We start from the raw sequence: 15516 nt of genomic DNA on the forward strand, positions 1-15516 counted from the left end.
GATTTTCTAAATTCTTTATACATTTTTATAAAAATAAAATTCTTGAATTTGTGTTTTTTTCCCTTAATCTGCAGACATCAACAGGGGACACTGGTGGTCTCGGGACAGTTTCACCCTATCCCCCACCTCCACCACACCCCCAGTGCACTCCTTTTTTCTGAAGCAAGATCACAAAAGAAAAGGTGTAAAACTCCTATAAAAAATACAGACATTTTTAATTTGTAGGATATTTTTTATTTAATTAAAAAGAGAAGACTTTAATATATTATATACACAAATTCAAAAACTTTTAACATTACTGTTAAATAAAAATACCCCCAACTTTTCCAGATACAAAAACAATTTACATGAACGATAAAGAAACAGGACAAGGGTATAAAAATCCTAATGTCAGACGCCTTTATCCACGAACTCCACAGCTCATCTTTCCTCTTTGGCAAGAGATCATTAATAAAATAAGAGGAGCACATGGTCAGACGTATATTGCACTCCTTATCTACAGAGAACAGAACGTAATAGCACTTCCTTATTTGATTTTAATCCTTTCTACTAAAAACAATAAATCAGACGGCTTCAAAGCGCTTGCTACTTTCTACTGGCATGGGTGCTATCCTGTGTAGAAGCGTCAGGCTGGTATTTAAATCTTCCATAAGATCACAGGCATGTGAAGCTAATCAGCGAGAGGCAGAACACACTGCGAGAGAAGAGATACTGATGTACAGTCATGTGAAAGAATTAGGACAGCTCATGAAAGCCTGTGGCTGTTTCAACATATTTAATCAAATGAACATTTAAGCCTCATTTGAAGAAAATTGAGATGTAGAGCTTACATAACTAAACAAATAAAACACAGCTAACTGTCAGCAAAGACATTAGCCTAAGAGCTAATCTACCAGTAAGGGCTACATAAGTTTCCTCATGTGTCCACTTCACCCTAGCTTCAGAACAGAGCCGTTTTTTAGGGTAAGGACATTCAAGCGGACAATAACGAATGGATAAATGTAGTGTTTTAAACCACAGATGTAGCTCCACTTTTGGAAAGTGGTGGAAGGAGCTAAAGTTAAAACATCCACCCAAACCCTTACGTCTTCTTCTACCATTTCATGGAGGAAAATCTACTATGGTGCTGTCAAACCCTAAGAGCCCTACAAGCACCAGATGCAGCCGAGGAATTTTTGCTGTGGTTGTAATCTATATCAATCCAGTGATGCACTGGAAGTTCTAACACAAAGTACACAAAGATGGGCGCACATATGTGGTAATGAGAATGAGATTTATATGGTTTCTAGCTCTGTTTAAGTAGCACAGAAGGCAAAAAATGCTTTAGACTTTGAAAATCGCATCAATTGTACTTTGTGTAAATAGGCCTTAAGATGTTCTGATGCAGGATTTAGGAATGCCTTTAAGGGAGATGTTAAAGAACAGATGAGCTATACACAGCAGTATAGAGTGATTATGGAAACACTTTCCCTCTATCAGCATCCTCTTTTCTTACTTTTATATTTCCCTGCCACCCTTGTCTTTCTCTCTCTAGCTACTTATACTGTCAGAATTTTAATTCTGGGGTCAAACTTCACATGGAAGAGGCAGAGCCACTGGGAGTGCCACTGATAGCGTTGAAGATGTGCAGCGAATCCGAGAGGGAGCTCTTTGTTCCGTTTTCGACCGCAGATATCTAAAGAAAAGATTGAAAGCTATGTTTAAAACTCATCACAAAAATGACTTTAAAAAAAATCGAAGAGACACAAAATCCCATGAAATGACAAAATAAAGACACAAAATTAAGGAATTATTACCATCCGATCTGCATAGGCCGGCAAAAAAAAAAGAAAAAGGAGAGAGCAGGGGTCACTGGGGGTCAGCACATTTGGACAGTATTTCCGTGCAGACAAACACATGCAATATAAGCACTGAGTGAATGAGTGTGAATTTTTCCTGCTAAAAATCCAGCTGGGTTCAGATGCAAACATGCCTTGGTTAACCAGCTCTCTGTTGGTAAAACAGCTTGATCCTATTGGTTTTGCTGGTTGAGCAGCTTGGTAATGCTGGTCATATTGGTCAACCATCCTGATCACACTCAGTCTGGCTGATCATGCTTGCAAACAATTTAAACCACCAAATTAACCCTTTCAGACCCCCCTCCACCCACCAAAATTGTTGTGAATTTTTAATGCTAATGAACAATTTGGAAATAAAAAGAATTCTATAAAATAAAATAACAATGTTAAACAAGTAAGTCCACTGCAATACACTTAACAACATATAAATTATATATTTGATTATTATGTACTTTATTTAATTCATTTATTTACAGAATAATTTTTGAGTGCATCACAAACAGAAACAACATTGGAACTGGAATTTAATTCAGACTTGAAATGAAAATAAACTCAATGCTGTTTTTTTTTTAGCAGGGATCGGCCTTTAATCATGCATGTGTGCAGGTGTATACAGGTAAATTCAGGTGTTTGTACCTGTGTTCAGGTGTGTGTAGTTGTGTGCAGGGGCATACTGGTGTTTGTAGTTGTGTGCAGGTGTATACAGGTAAATTCAGGTGTTTGTAGCTGTGTTCAGGTGTGCGCTGGTGTGTGTAGGTGTGTACAGGTGTGTGTCTCTGTGTTCAGATGTGTGTGGGCTTGTACCTGTTCATGCATGATAAGCGAGAGCTCTCTGGTCAGCTCTCTGTAACTGGCTTTCATCTCATCATGATATTCCTGCTGATCCTCCTTTATCAGTCTCTCATTCACCCCCAAGGCCTGGCCACATGCCTCCACAAACTGCCTATATATATAAACACACACACACACACACACACACACACACACACACACACACACACAGGTTTACCCCACCCACACCAATCAGCAATAACATTAGCAAAACACCATTAATACCAGCCCAGTTCCAAAAAAGATGGGACGCTGTTTTTGTAATGAACAGAAACTGTGTTGGATAATGTATCTGGAGTGCTGACATGGCTTTTTCCAGCTTTAAGCTGCATTTTGAATTATAGCACAGATAGTGATTTGTGGAAGTGTTTCTGATCCCATGCAGTGATTTCCAGTACAGAAGCATGCCTATTTCACGGTTCATACACGTTTTAACCAATACATTTTCATGATTTTTTATGACTTTTCCATGCCTTCAAGAGAAAATTTTCATGACCATATGATTTTTAAAACACCAGTACAGACATGGACAATAAAACCAAAAATCCACTAAAACTAAAACAAAATTGATTATAGTAGGTCTAAAACACAGTCTTCAATAATATAATGTGTGTCAGATGCTGAGAGCTCCTTTGTGTAGGCGTGAAATTACTGAATTCACTCTGAGCTGACGTATTATCTGGGTTCTATCACTTAATGTGAACACAATATGGGTCTATTATATTTATTATAGATTTATTTACATATTCCACAGCGTCCCATTGGGGTTATAAGGTTTCTGTAGGTTACCTGAAGACCTCTTTAAGCTGTTTAACTTTGTTATCTGGGTATTTCTTGGCACAGGCGTCATCAAGAAAAGCTCTGGCATAAGCAAGTGGTCCAGCGTTTACCTAAAGACAGAAAATATCTGTTGAAGGTATTTCATTATACTCTGTTAAATGGTAGATGTTTCTTTGACAGTATGAAATCACCCACCTGTACACTGATGCTGCCCTGCAGTTTAAGCTGCAGCCGGATCATGTCGACCTCAGTGGCTGCGCAAAGAGCTTTTAACTCTGCAACTTTACTGCTCATTTCATCTATAGCCACCTCTATCGGACTCAGGTCTGTGTGGTGCTGATACATCACTGCTATTCGCTTCTTCACATACGGAAAACAGTGAGTCGCTGGGAAAAAAGAGATAAAGAGAGGATCAGTGTAATGAACTCAGCACAGACAGGTATTTAAAAGGATGGATTAACCCTTAAAACCCCAGCCTATTTTGGTGTTTTTTCCATTTTTGTCAGTTACCATTTCATTTATTGTATCACAGTTATGTTAGGAGACAGCCACCTGCTATTATTTTTCTTTATACCAGAAGACAGCTCAAAAATGTAATTATTTGGGATGTAAATGTTTTCAGAATTTGTAAATCTTCATGGAATTTAGCATGTTTTGATAAATAAAAAAATTACGCAGTGCCTGTTTTTTTACGTATTTTAATATTCAAATCAATTCACACATATTTTTTCAATAATAGTTAGATTGTAGTGTATATTAGTTCAAAGTACAAAGATTCTGATGATCTAGTATGCAGATTGCTAAAACCTTGACAATCAAGAGTGTCAGTAATTTGGGCCAATGTATATTCCTACCTAATTAAAATGATTTATTGCACTGGGTATTTACTATCAGATGTTTATAATCAGCTGAGAACATATAATTTTTGGGGGGGACAAATACACCTATTTCTGATATACACCCCCCTCCTTCCTACGCCAATGGACAGATTATTTTTAAACATCTTTTCAGCAGATAAGAAGAACATTGAACATTTTTAAATATTTCTATTAAAAATGTTATAATTAATAATTAATTATCTGGTTTAATTTAAATAGCTAAAAGTGAAAAGCTTCTTAAAACTCAGTATGGATTTTTCAGGGCATCTGCTCACACTGAGCAATGTAATACTATTTATTCTTTATCTTTTTTACCTTACGGTTTTTCCTTGAATCTAAATATGGCCCTTTATTTTGAAAACCAACCCAATAGCCACAACTGACTAAAGGAATGACTGGCCACAGACACACGCAAGACCTATCAGGAGTAGGACATCACGTCAGGCAACAGCAGAATAAAGAGCGCTGTTTAATATTGTGCGTGCTCAGAGGAAAGGGCGTAGATTATGACTGGCGGTTCCTGAGCCCCTAACAAGGACTGGTAACGCCCCTGGTAACGATGCAGCACGTTAAAATTTATCGGAGTAAAAGTATTTAACTCAGGGAAAATATGTAGTGAAGTCAAAGTGGACGTAGGAGAAAAAAATACTTCAGTAAAGTACAGAGACAGCATTTTAGCACTTAAGTACAGTAGTGAAGTGAAAATAACACTCCAGTAGATACAGATACAGCAGTTTAGCATTGAAGTACAGTAGTGAAGTGAAAATAATACTTCGGTAGAGTACAAATGTTTAATAAAGGATGTTTTCTGTCATCAACTTTTTTGATTTAATGCAACCAAAAATTAATGTTTATTCAATGTTCTTTTCTACCAGCGGGGCATCATATAGTCTGAACTACCCATCTGAGCCTGGGGCAGTTGCGAGTATTCCACCACTGGGGTTACTATGGTAACCGTTGTTGACAGTGCCGTGCTGCTACGTCACACAACGCTGCCACGTTCGATGTGTGACGTCATAGAACGCCGCGCATATAAACGCTCGACAGAGAAGCACCAGAAGTACACGCGCGATCATAATCAGTGGTGATGGAAGAGTCTATTGGAGTTGCTTCGCTGGAGAGGATGAAGCTGAGGCTGAAGGACGAGCTACTGGAAGAGCGCAGCCTCATCCTCGAGGAAATTGGTGCGCTGATTGATGAGGTCTGGAGTGAAATGGCTGAGCTGACGTGGAGACCATACCACTCCGAGGACTGGGAGGAGCTGACGTGGAGACCATACCACTCCGAGGACTGGGAGGAGCAGGAGCGACAGTTCAGAGAGATTGAGGAACTGTTAGAGAAGCTACAGCTGATCTTTAAAAAGCTGCAAACGGGCGGAGATATCGTGCGAGTGGAGACTTCCACTGCGGAAGAGGCTTCTTGCTCTGGGGGAGCACCGCTGACGCCGGGGGAGGAACTACGGGAAGAGCGCGGCCGCGAGCAAGCTGGCGCACTGATGGAGCAGGCCCTGAGAGAAATTGCTAAGCTGACCTGGGGAACATACCGGTTCGAGGACTGGGAAGAGCAAGAGCGACAGTTCAGAGAGACACAGGAAGAGATTGAGAAGCTCTGCCTGACCTTTGGAAAGCTGAAGAAGGACAGAGATATCGTGCGAGTGGAGACTTCCCCTGCGCAAGAGGCTTCTAGCTCTGGGGGAGCAGAGCTCCGTCTTTTCGACCTCCCAATGCCTGCACAGGAGGATAAAAAGAGGGGAGAGGAGGAGCAGGATAGAGAAAAAGTAAAGGAAAGGGAGATAGAAAGAGTAGAGAAGACAGCTGAGAAACAGATTAATGAAATAAGGGCCAGGATGGAGACAGTAGAGAAGAGTGCTGAGAAACAGATTAGTGAAATGGAGGCCAGGATGGAGAGAGTGGAGAAGACGGCTGAGAAACAGATTAATGAAATAAAGGCCAGGATGGAGACAGTGGAGAAGAGCGCTGACAAACAGATTAGTGAAATGGAGGCCAGGATGGAGAGAGTAGAGAAGAGTGCTGAGAAACAGATTAGTGAAATGGAGGCCAGGATGGAGACAGTAGAGAAGAGCGCCGAGAAACAGATTAATGAAATGAAGGCCAGGATGGAGAGAGAAGAGAAGAGGGCTAAGAAAGAGAGTTATGAAATGAAAGCCAGGATGGAGACATTAGAGAAGAGCGCTGAGAAACAGATTAATGAAATGGAGGCCAGGATGGAGAGAGAAGAGAAGAGGGCTAAGAAAGAGAGTTATGAAATGAAAGCCAGGATGGAGACATTAGAGAAGAGCGCTGAGAAACAGATTAATGAAATGGAGGCCAGGATGGAGACATTAGAGAAGAGCGCTGAGAAACAGATTAATGAAATGAAGGCCAGGATGGAGAGAGAAGAGAAGAGGGCTAAGAAAGAGAGTTATGAAATGAAAGCCAGGCTGGAGATGGTAGAGCAGAGCACTGAGAAACAGATTAATGAAATGAAGGCCAGGATGGAGAGAGTGGAGAAGAGCGTTGAGAAACAGATGGATGAAATGAAGGCCAGGATGGAGAGAGAAGAAATGAAGATGAAAGAACAGATGGCTGAGATGGAGAATTCTGGAGCTAGTATTCTAGATAGTATTCTGACACCGCGTGGTATTTTGGTGGGCTCTACTGTGCTTGGTTGTATTTTAGCTCTTGTGTTGTGCCTGGGCAAAAGCTAAAGCTCACTCGCAACAATCTTTTCCAGCCCAATCCCAGCATAGAGTGCAATAATTAAAGGTTTTCCTTTAATGTTCCAATATAGACTGTCCCAAAAAAGGATAACATATTTTTATTATTAGTGTAGTTAGAATTAATTAGGCAGCAGATGGGGTGTTGGGGGGTTTGGGTGGGGATGGGGGTTTAGAGGGGCAGAGGCAGCAGAGTTTTAAAAGGGGTGGTTTTGACCGTGTGGAGTCGTGGTCTCTCCAAGCGCCGGAGAGCGGGTCGCTCCAGGCAGCTGAACCCGGGGCATATAGAGCTGGAGAGCCGCTCGCTCCAGGCTGCTAAACCCAGGGCATATAGAGCTGGAGAGCCGCTCACTCCAGGCTGCTGAACCCGGGGCATATAGAGCTGGAGAGCCGCTCGCTCCAGGCTGCTGAACCCGGGGCATATAGCGTCGGAGGGCGGGTTGCTTCAGGCGTTGAACACGGGGGATATAGCGTCGGAGAGCCGCTCGCTCCAGGCGTTAGTCCCGGGGAATATAGCATCAGAGAGCGGGTCGCTTCAGGCTGCTGAAACCAGGGCATATACAGCCGGAGAGCCACTCGCTCCAGGCGTTAGTCTCGGGGCATATAGTATCAGAGAGCGTGACGCTTCATGCTGCTGAAACCGGGACATCTAGGCGCTGAACCGGGGCCAGACAGCGCCAGAGAGCGCGCTGTTTGGATGTTAGCATAGCTAGTTAGCTAACTCTCTTGCTGTCCTTTTTTCTCCGCCCTCCTCCATCTCTTGGAGGTAGGCGGCTTGTCACGTATGGGAGGTAAATCCTGCCATAAATGAAACTGAAATGAAAACACTAAAATGAATATGCAAATACCGTTTTGCTCTTTCTTTTCCCAAACATGTGTGAAAATATTATGACAAAATTAAAAATGGAATTAAATCACTTCATTTGCAATTAAATTTTTCACTTGAGCATGGGTCATACGTGACAAAATTAAAATTAAAAGGGCTTTTTGCCATTTCATGTTCATTGCCATTCGGCTATTTCATTGTCAAATCTAAAATGAAAAAGCTAATTATAAAAAGAAAATCTAGGCTTCACTTTGGACTTTCTTTTGCTTTTGAACTGCATAATAAAGGACAAAACTAAAATCGAAATGCAATGGTAACGTTTTCATTTATGTTCCTTTGCAATAGGCTGCATGTCTGACAGAATTAAAATGAAAACGCAAAATGGAAAAATAAAAAGCAAAGTGAGAGTTTGTGATTCAGTTATTGGTGTGGACTGCGCTGTAAGTGTCAAAAATAAAAGGAAAACGCAAAGGAAGACTGGCGCTCCCTGCTGGTGATTTAGTTTTCTTTTTATACATTTCTTTTTCAACTTCACCAACATGCAAATATATGTAAATTAGTAGTAGGCGGGGCTACAACTAAGGTCCCCTAAGCTCCATGGTCCCTGCTCCGTCGCGACAACGCACAGCGACGGATCCCATTCATTTTCAATGGGAAGCGTCACCTCCGTCAGACGCAGTCGCGCGGTGCAGCATGGCTCGATGCGTCGAGAGCGGGGGGATGCGATGTGATGAAAAGTTGAGCCGAGCTGAACTTTATGGAAATGAATCAGTCCAACGCGATGCGTCTATCCAATCAGAGACCAGCTGTTCGCCTGATACTGTCTGCACTGTAAAACATTACAGCCACATTAAGTTATGTGAACTTATTTGTTCTTTTCAATTCCAATTGCCATGACAAGTTTAGTATATTGAACTCAAGTTCCTTCGTTTTACATAAAAATAACTTAAAATAACATATTGTCTTAACTTCCTGTGAGTTATTCAAATTTACCCAAGTTTATTCAACTTACGTTTTTAAGTTATTGGTTAAAAAAATGAAAGTGTGAAGATTTGAAAATGCAGAGAGGTTGAGTGATAGGCAGCAAGTTAGAAAAGACTGGAGTACTTTTTACAACTTTAAAACCGTGGGCACATTGGGCTAAACACTTTTTAACCGACGCATAGCAATTAATAATAACAAGGAGCAAAAAACTAAAGGGGATTACTTTCAGCTGCGTGAGTCACCAACACTCCAAAAAGTAATTCTGTGTTTTAGTCAGAAGAACTAATGTTATTAAGTTATAACATTATAACTAATGTTATTAACCGGCCAGTACAACTCCATTGTTTTCAATCGGAAAACTTAAAAAGGTTTGTTGAGCCAATGAAAAAATGTGATTTCAACCAACTTTTAGCTCTTTCTACAGTGTTGGTTCATGCAGCTTTCCTATTGGTTCCTGGTACCATATATCTGCATATTGGGTGTAGCCGCTCCCTTAATTACCATCTTTGTGTTGTCTGTTGCCCAAAGCTACCTTATTCTGGGCGTGCACTAATTATAATATATACGTTGATTGCCAGGCCAATATTTGCATATTGGGTGTGGTCTCTCCCTTACTTACCATCTTTGTGTTGTCTGTTGTACAAAGCTACCTGATCCTGGGCGTGCAGTAATATAATATATGTGTTGATTGCCAGGCCTCAGTGTTGTAGGCTGTAAGAGCACATTAACTTTGTTGTGTTTGTAGTGATCATAGTATGCTGGCTTTGAGCTACAGAGTTCACTCTTTACTGAGTTTACTCTTATTCTGCCCCAGCAATATACTGTCAGTATTGGCAGTTAAATAATAATGTTAAAAATGTTTCTAATACTTATGGTTAACTTAAAATAATAAGTTGTGTGAATATTACTGAAGTTTTACTAACTTGAAAGTGTGTGTTAAAATAAAGCTGAATTGTTAGTTTATTTGACTAAACATTACATTACATTACATTACATTTGGCAGACGCTTTTGTCCAAAAGCGACTTACAATAGTCAAGTACAATGTAAAATAAGTTTAAAGGTAAAACATCTTTGGATAGGGATAAAAGGAGGTCAAAGGGGAATAATAGGATAGAGGAGTGAAGGAGGGGAAGAAGGAAATGAGGTTAGAAGTAGTTAGTGTGTTAGAGGTGTTAAGAGAGTAAGTGCTCTTTGAAGAGCTCTGTCTTCAGGAGTTTCTTAAAGATAGCTCTGTATGAGAACAGTCTGGATTGCTTTGTGTGAGTGTTTGACAAAGCGAGGCGACGTTCATTGGAGGAGCGCAGCGGCCGGGAGGTAGCGTAAGCAATCAGGAGCGAGTGCAGGTAGGAAGGAGCCTGTTCTGTCATCACCTTGTAGGCGATAGTAAGAGCTTTGAATTTGATGCGAGCATCAACTGGTAGCCAGTGGAGCTCAATGAGCAGCGGGGTGACATGTGCCCGTTTTGGCTGGTTGAAGACCAGATGTGCTGCTGCGTTCTGGATCATCTGGAGTGGTTTTACTACACAGGCCGGGAGGCCAGTTAGCAGGGCATTGCAGTAGTCGAGGCGTGAGATGACGACCACTTGCACCAGGAGTTGGGTGGCCTGTTGCGTCAAGAACGGTCTAATTTTTCGGATGTTATAGAGTGCAAAGCGGCAGGACCGAGCAACTGAGGCCACATGGTGCGTGAAGGAGAGTTGGTCATCAACCAGAACACCCAGGTTCCTAGCAACCTTTGTCGGTGAGAGAGAGGGAGAGAGTCGATACTTATAGAGAAGTTGTGTTGAAAAGATGGTTTTGCTGGTATAACCAGAAGTTCAGTCTTTGAGAGATTTAATTGAAGGTGATGCTCCTTCATCCATGAGGATATGTCAGAGAGACACTGCGATATCCGTGCAGGGATTGAGTGATCTTCAGGTGAGAACGACAGGTATAGCTGGGTGTCATCAGCAAAGCAATGGTAGGAAAATCCGTGTGAGCGGACAACCTGACCAAGAGAGGTGGTGTATATGGAGAAGAGAAGGGGTCCCAGTACCGAACCTTGGGGAACCCCAGTGGATAAGGAGCGGACTGAGGACAGCTGTCCTTGCCACGACACCTTGAACGAGCGCCCAGTGAGGTACGATCTGAACCATGACAGCACATTGTCTGCGATCCCCATGTTTGAGAGTATAGTTAGGAGAAAGTCATGGTTGACTGTGTCAAATGCGGCCGAGAGGTCCAGCAGAATGAGCACTGAGGACTGACATGCAGCTCTGGCAGTTTTCAACGCTTCAGTCACAGACAACAGAGCCGTCTCGGTAGAGTGTCCTTTTTTGAACCCAGATTGGTTCTGGTCCAGAAGGTCATTCTGGGAGAGGAAGCCAGAGACCTGATTTAGAACTGCTCTTTCTAGTGTTTTAGAGAGAAAGGGTAGCAGTGAGACCGGTCTGCAGTTGTCAACCTGGGCGGAGTTGAGAGAAGGCTTTTTAAGCAGTGGTGTCACATGTGCTTGTTTGAAAGCAGTCGGGAATACACCAGATGTTAAAGAGGCATTGATCGTGTGTTAGGAGAGCCAGTGTCTCGTTCTCAGTGAGAGGAGTGAACGAGGAGAAAGCAACACCTTCGGTGGAGGGACACCGGGCAGTAGAGGATGTAGTAGGACTGCTACATTGTGCATCAGTAAACTGGTTGCTGATGGCCGCCACTTTGCCAGTAAAGAATGAGGCAAGTGTTTCAGCCGTAAGGCATGTAGCCGGAGGAGGAGGCGGAGGGTTGAGTAGTGCTTTAAATGTAGCAAATAGTTTCCGGGAGTCTGTGAGAGAGCAGAATTTATTGTGATAAAATTCAGCTTTAGCAGTAGTGAGGTTGGCTGAAAAAGAAGCCAGGAGCAGTTGGTAATTTTTTAGGTCTGCTTGTTTTTTGTTTTTTTGCCATTTTCTTTCGGCAGCTCGGAGTTTGGAGCGTAGTTCCCTGAGTGTGTCATTTTTAAGCCATGGCTGCGGTTTGTTTGAGCTAATGGACAGAGGTTGTCCAAACAGGAGCTTAGTGTGGAGCAGAGAGTGTCAGTGGCATCATTTACATTGAGTGATGAAAATGAGCCTGGTGGAGGCATATTGTCAGTCACCAGCAAGGAGTACTGACAAACAGAACATTTTTTAAAAAAGGACAAATTAAACACTTGAGTTGTTTTAACTCAGTGCATCAAGTTGAAACAATAAGTAATGAGTATTTGAACAACTTGTTTAACTTAACATCTTGAGTTCATACAAATGTTTTCATCAAGTTGAGTTAACTCAGCTTTTTAAGGCAGCAGGGGAACTTATGTTGCTGAGTTTAACCAACTTAAAATGTTTTACAGTGTGCAGTGCTGTGTCTGAAAACATTTAGGGCCCTAATTTAACGATCTATAGCGCACTAGTTAACTGCACTTTGCGCAGCTGGATTTAGGGGCGTGTCCTCTGTCTTTGCTATTGGAAGGGCGCGAAAAATATGCCTTGCGCAGCTCCAACGGCGCAAAGGGCGTGTTTTAATTCCCTTAATTATTCATGGGTGTGTTTTGGGCGTAACGTGAAATAAACCAGTGTGTCTGTATCCATCCCCTTTAAGGGGCAGCTGCGCTCTGTCTTCTGTTCATTCCTATTTTAAGAGCGCATAAACTGACTGCGTCACGCTGTTCAAATAAGGGAAGCAGCTGAAATAAGGAAAGTGTAATGCTATTTTATTCTGTTTATTGGTTATATTTAAAAAAAACATAGAATTTAAAACTGACATTTTTTATAGACAATTAAAATATATACGTAAAAAAGAAAAAATAGGACATTAAAATATCATAAAAATTGATACATAAAAAATAAAGAATGTATATCTTATAAAGAAAAAATAATAGTGAATATAAAGTAAAATTATAAGAATGATAAAAAACTAAAAAATTTATATGAGTAAACGAAGAACATGGGAATCATGGGAAAATATATAAATGTTTAATGTTTTTTTATATAATTTGATCAATAAAATAATTAAAATAATTAAAATGAATCAAGCAATAAATAATATAAAGTATTAAAAAACTAATTTAAAACAATCACAGGCTTTCTGATAAAGCCTGAGAATAATAAAAGTTTCAGTTTCAGTTAGTTTCAGTTTCAATTAATTGAAACAGCTCATCAAAACCTCAACTTATCCATTATATTTGACAATATTTGATTAACTTTACAGGTCCTCACTCATCTTAATTTATTTAACTAAACTGAGTTTTGCAGCTCCACGCTGCAAAAGAAAGAGAGAGAGAGAGAAAGAGATAAAGAGAGAGGCGCAGCGCATTTTGCCTGATTTCTTTTGATTAATCATACGTAAATATAGTGAGTTTATACCATGAATTAGTACACTTGAAACAACCTTATTTATTAAAAGACTTTTTGAAGAAAAGTAATTATATTAATAAATTAATATATTTAATATTTGTAAAAAAAATGTTCCGGTGAAGCTAACATATAGCTTTATATTTATGTGTATTTTAAAAGTTTTAAGTTTTATATAATTGACGGACAGCCCCAGAGGCCAGGGTGACAATGTGCTTTATTTTTCAGATATATAAAAAATAATAATAATAAAAGTGAATTTTAGTTAAATAATAGCGAAGTGAAATAGAAAAATATGTTTAGTCGATTCGTCCATTATGTTTATTTTTTATTTCTAAAACTCCAGCATTTGAGTGAGAGTAAGTATCTGTTAAACTTCTCAAACAGCAGAATGCCTGTGTCTGCTGAAATTAAGCTACAGTTATAAAGTATGCGTACTGAACATAAATATAACTCCCTATAACTGTCATGCAGATTTTTAACCCTCTACTGCACACATGTTGATGGTACATGATAAAAATATTTCATATCATTTCTAGGTTCACTTCGACACATTTTATTGATAAAAGCCTTTAAATTTTTTTTGTTGTTGTTGCTTAAGGACAACGTTGTGCAACAATGGTACAAAATTGAAGAGATAATTATGAATTCACTTATCATAGAGCAGTGCTCAAAGAGTAGTATAAGAGCACAAAAACAAACAAAAAAAAACAACAATTCATTAAGTAAACAGGAAAACATACCGGATGTGATATAGCCATTTGTTTATATTACAGAGTGTTTCTTTTAATATCATGTCATATGAGGGCAACACTGTGCAACAATAGTACAAATTTAAATCACATATTGTATAACAAGAAACACTACAAGTTTTTGTGGTTTTACATTGCTCTCTGAGCACTGTTATATCATGTACTTTAGCTTGGTAAGAATGTGTTCTAGGTGAGGCCAAATGTTGTGTCTTTTGTGGGCTGACCACTGTTGTCGCTGAAATGGAGAATTTTTTTGATGGTCTCCCGCCATGCAAGTTGCATCAGGTTAGTAACATACGAAATGCCTTGACTCCAATAGATGCAGGTGGCTGGTAGGACAAATAGTGACATTTAGAGCACTGAGTCAATGAACTGTTCAAGTTCTTCTGCAGTAAATTTAAGCAGCTTGGTATGATTGCACTGAATGATATAAAGGTTTGACTCTTTTACAATAAGCTCAAAGAGATCATCAGAGAGACTTTTGACGTATTGATAAGGAGTCAGAATTTCATCAGCTGATGGAGAGATGTGTAACCAGTCAGGGTTTACTGGAGAGGCAGTGGTGTGACACTTTTTTCATCAAGGTGTCAGGGAAAACCTACTGTCTTCCTCAAAAACAACATCTTTGTCTTCATCTTCATCCCCAATAGTATCTTATCAAAAATAGGTTTCCAGTTCCAACAAAAACACAACAAAGATAGTTTCAGCATGATATCTGACCCACAATTTTGTATTTTGTATAATCTATTAAATTAAAACTCTATTAATTTACTTCTGTTAAAACCTTGTTCTCCATTCCTCATTGTTATATTGCAGTCTATCTTACTATCCTCACTGTCAGATGGGACTTGTCTAACATGCTGATTTTGCTCTTTTTTTTCTATAGAACAATCTTGTGTCCATTTTCCTTTCAAATGTGTTAAAATATGTACAGTTGTACATATATACATATATACAAAATATGGACAAATGTACATACATGTAATAACATCCAAATGCATTGTTAGCAAAACCTTCCTGAAAAGATAAACTTAATTTCTGTACATGAAAAATAAAAATAACTTTATAAAACCTGACAAATTGCTTGTTGACATCTTAATAAACATACACATAATTTTTATTTAGAGTTAGTTTAATTTAAAAAAAGATTACTAAAGCACATAATCTTACGTTCTTCTCACACCATGTGCTCCTGTGACCATGGTTCAAAAAAGGAAGTCCCGCCTTCAAATGGTGCTTGATAGTGGCTCCCACAACTTATTGGTTTGATCTTTAGGATTATTTTGACCATTCTAATTGAGTATATTTTTATAGTTAATTGCTGAAGGCTTTTTTTTTTTACTGTGGTAAAGAAGTGATGGTATGTTTTTTTTTTTGGAGCACAGGGCGCAGGATGATCATGATTCAGTTTTGGGTGCGCCTCTGACCAACTTCGACGTCCTTTCACAGGATCAATCGCGCACGCATTACGCATGGCGTAAAAATAGACTGTTAATGGGGTGTACGATGGCAACAATAGCTTGTCTAAAAGCATTTACATTTATTAGAACGATTTAATTGGACGACACAG

General features: G+C 39.8%; 1 protein-coding gene across 1 annotated transcript in view; it reads right to left on the reverse strand.

Moving 5' to 3' along the window:
- Positions 1–217: 217 nt before the first annotated feature.
- dock9b (dedicator of cytokinesis 9b) overlaps positions 218–15516 on the reverse strand; it is a 200715-nt gene continuing 185416 nt past the window's right edge. Inside the window, exons 50-53 of the mRNA XM_049479075.1 lie at positions 3645–3835; positions 3459–3559; positions 2643–2781; positions 218–1675 (exon numbers count right to left, since the gene is read on the reverse strand). Of these exons, the coding sequence (XP_049335032.1) occupies positions 1574–1675; positions 2643–2781; positions 3459–3559; positions 3645–3835 (533 nt within the window). The 3' untranslated portion in view covers positions 218–1573. The remainder of the gene's footprint in view (positions 1676–2642; positions 2782–3458; positions 3560–3644; positions 3836–15516) is intronic.

Source organism: Astyanax mexicanus, chromosome 5 (assembly GCF_023375975.1).
Source record: "Astyanax mexicanus isolate ESR-SI-001 chromosome 5, AstMex3_surface, whole genome shotgun sequence".
NCBI classification, from domain to species: Eukaryota; Metazoa; Chordata; class Actinopteri; order Characiformes; family Acestrorhamphidae; genus Astyanax; species Astyanax mexicanus.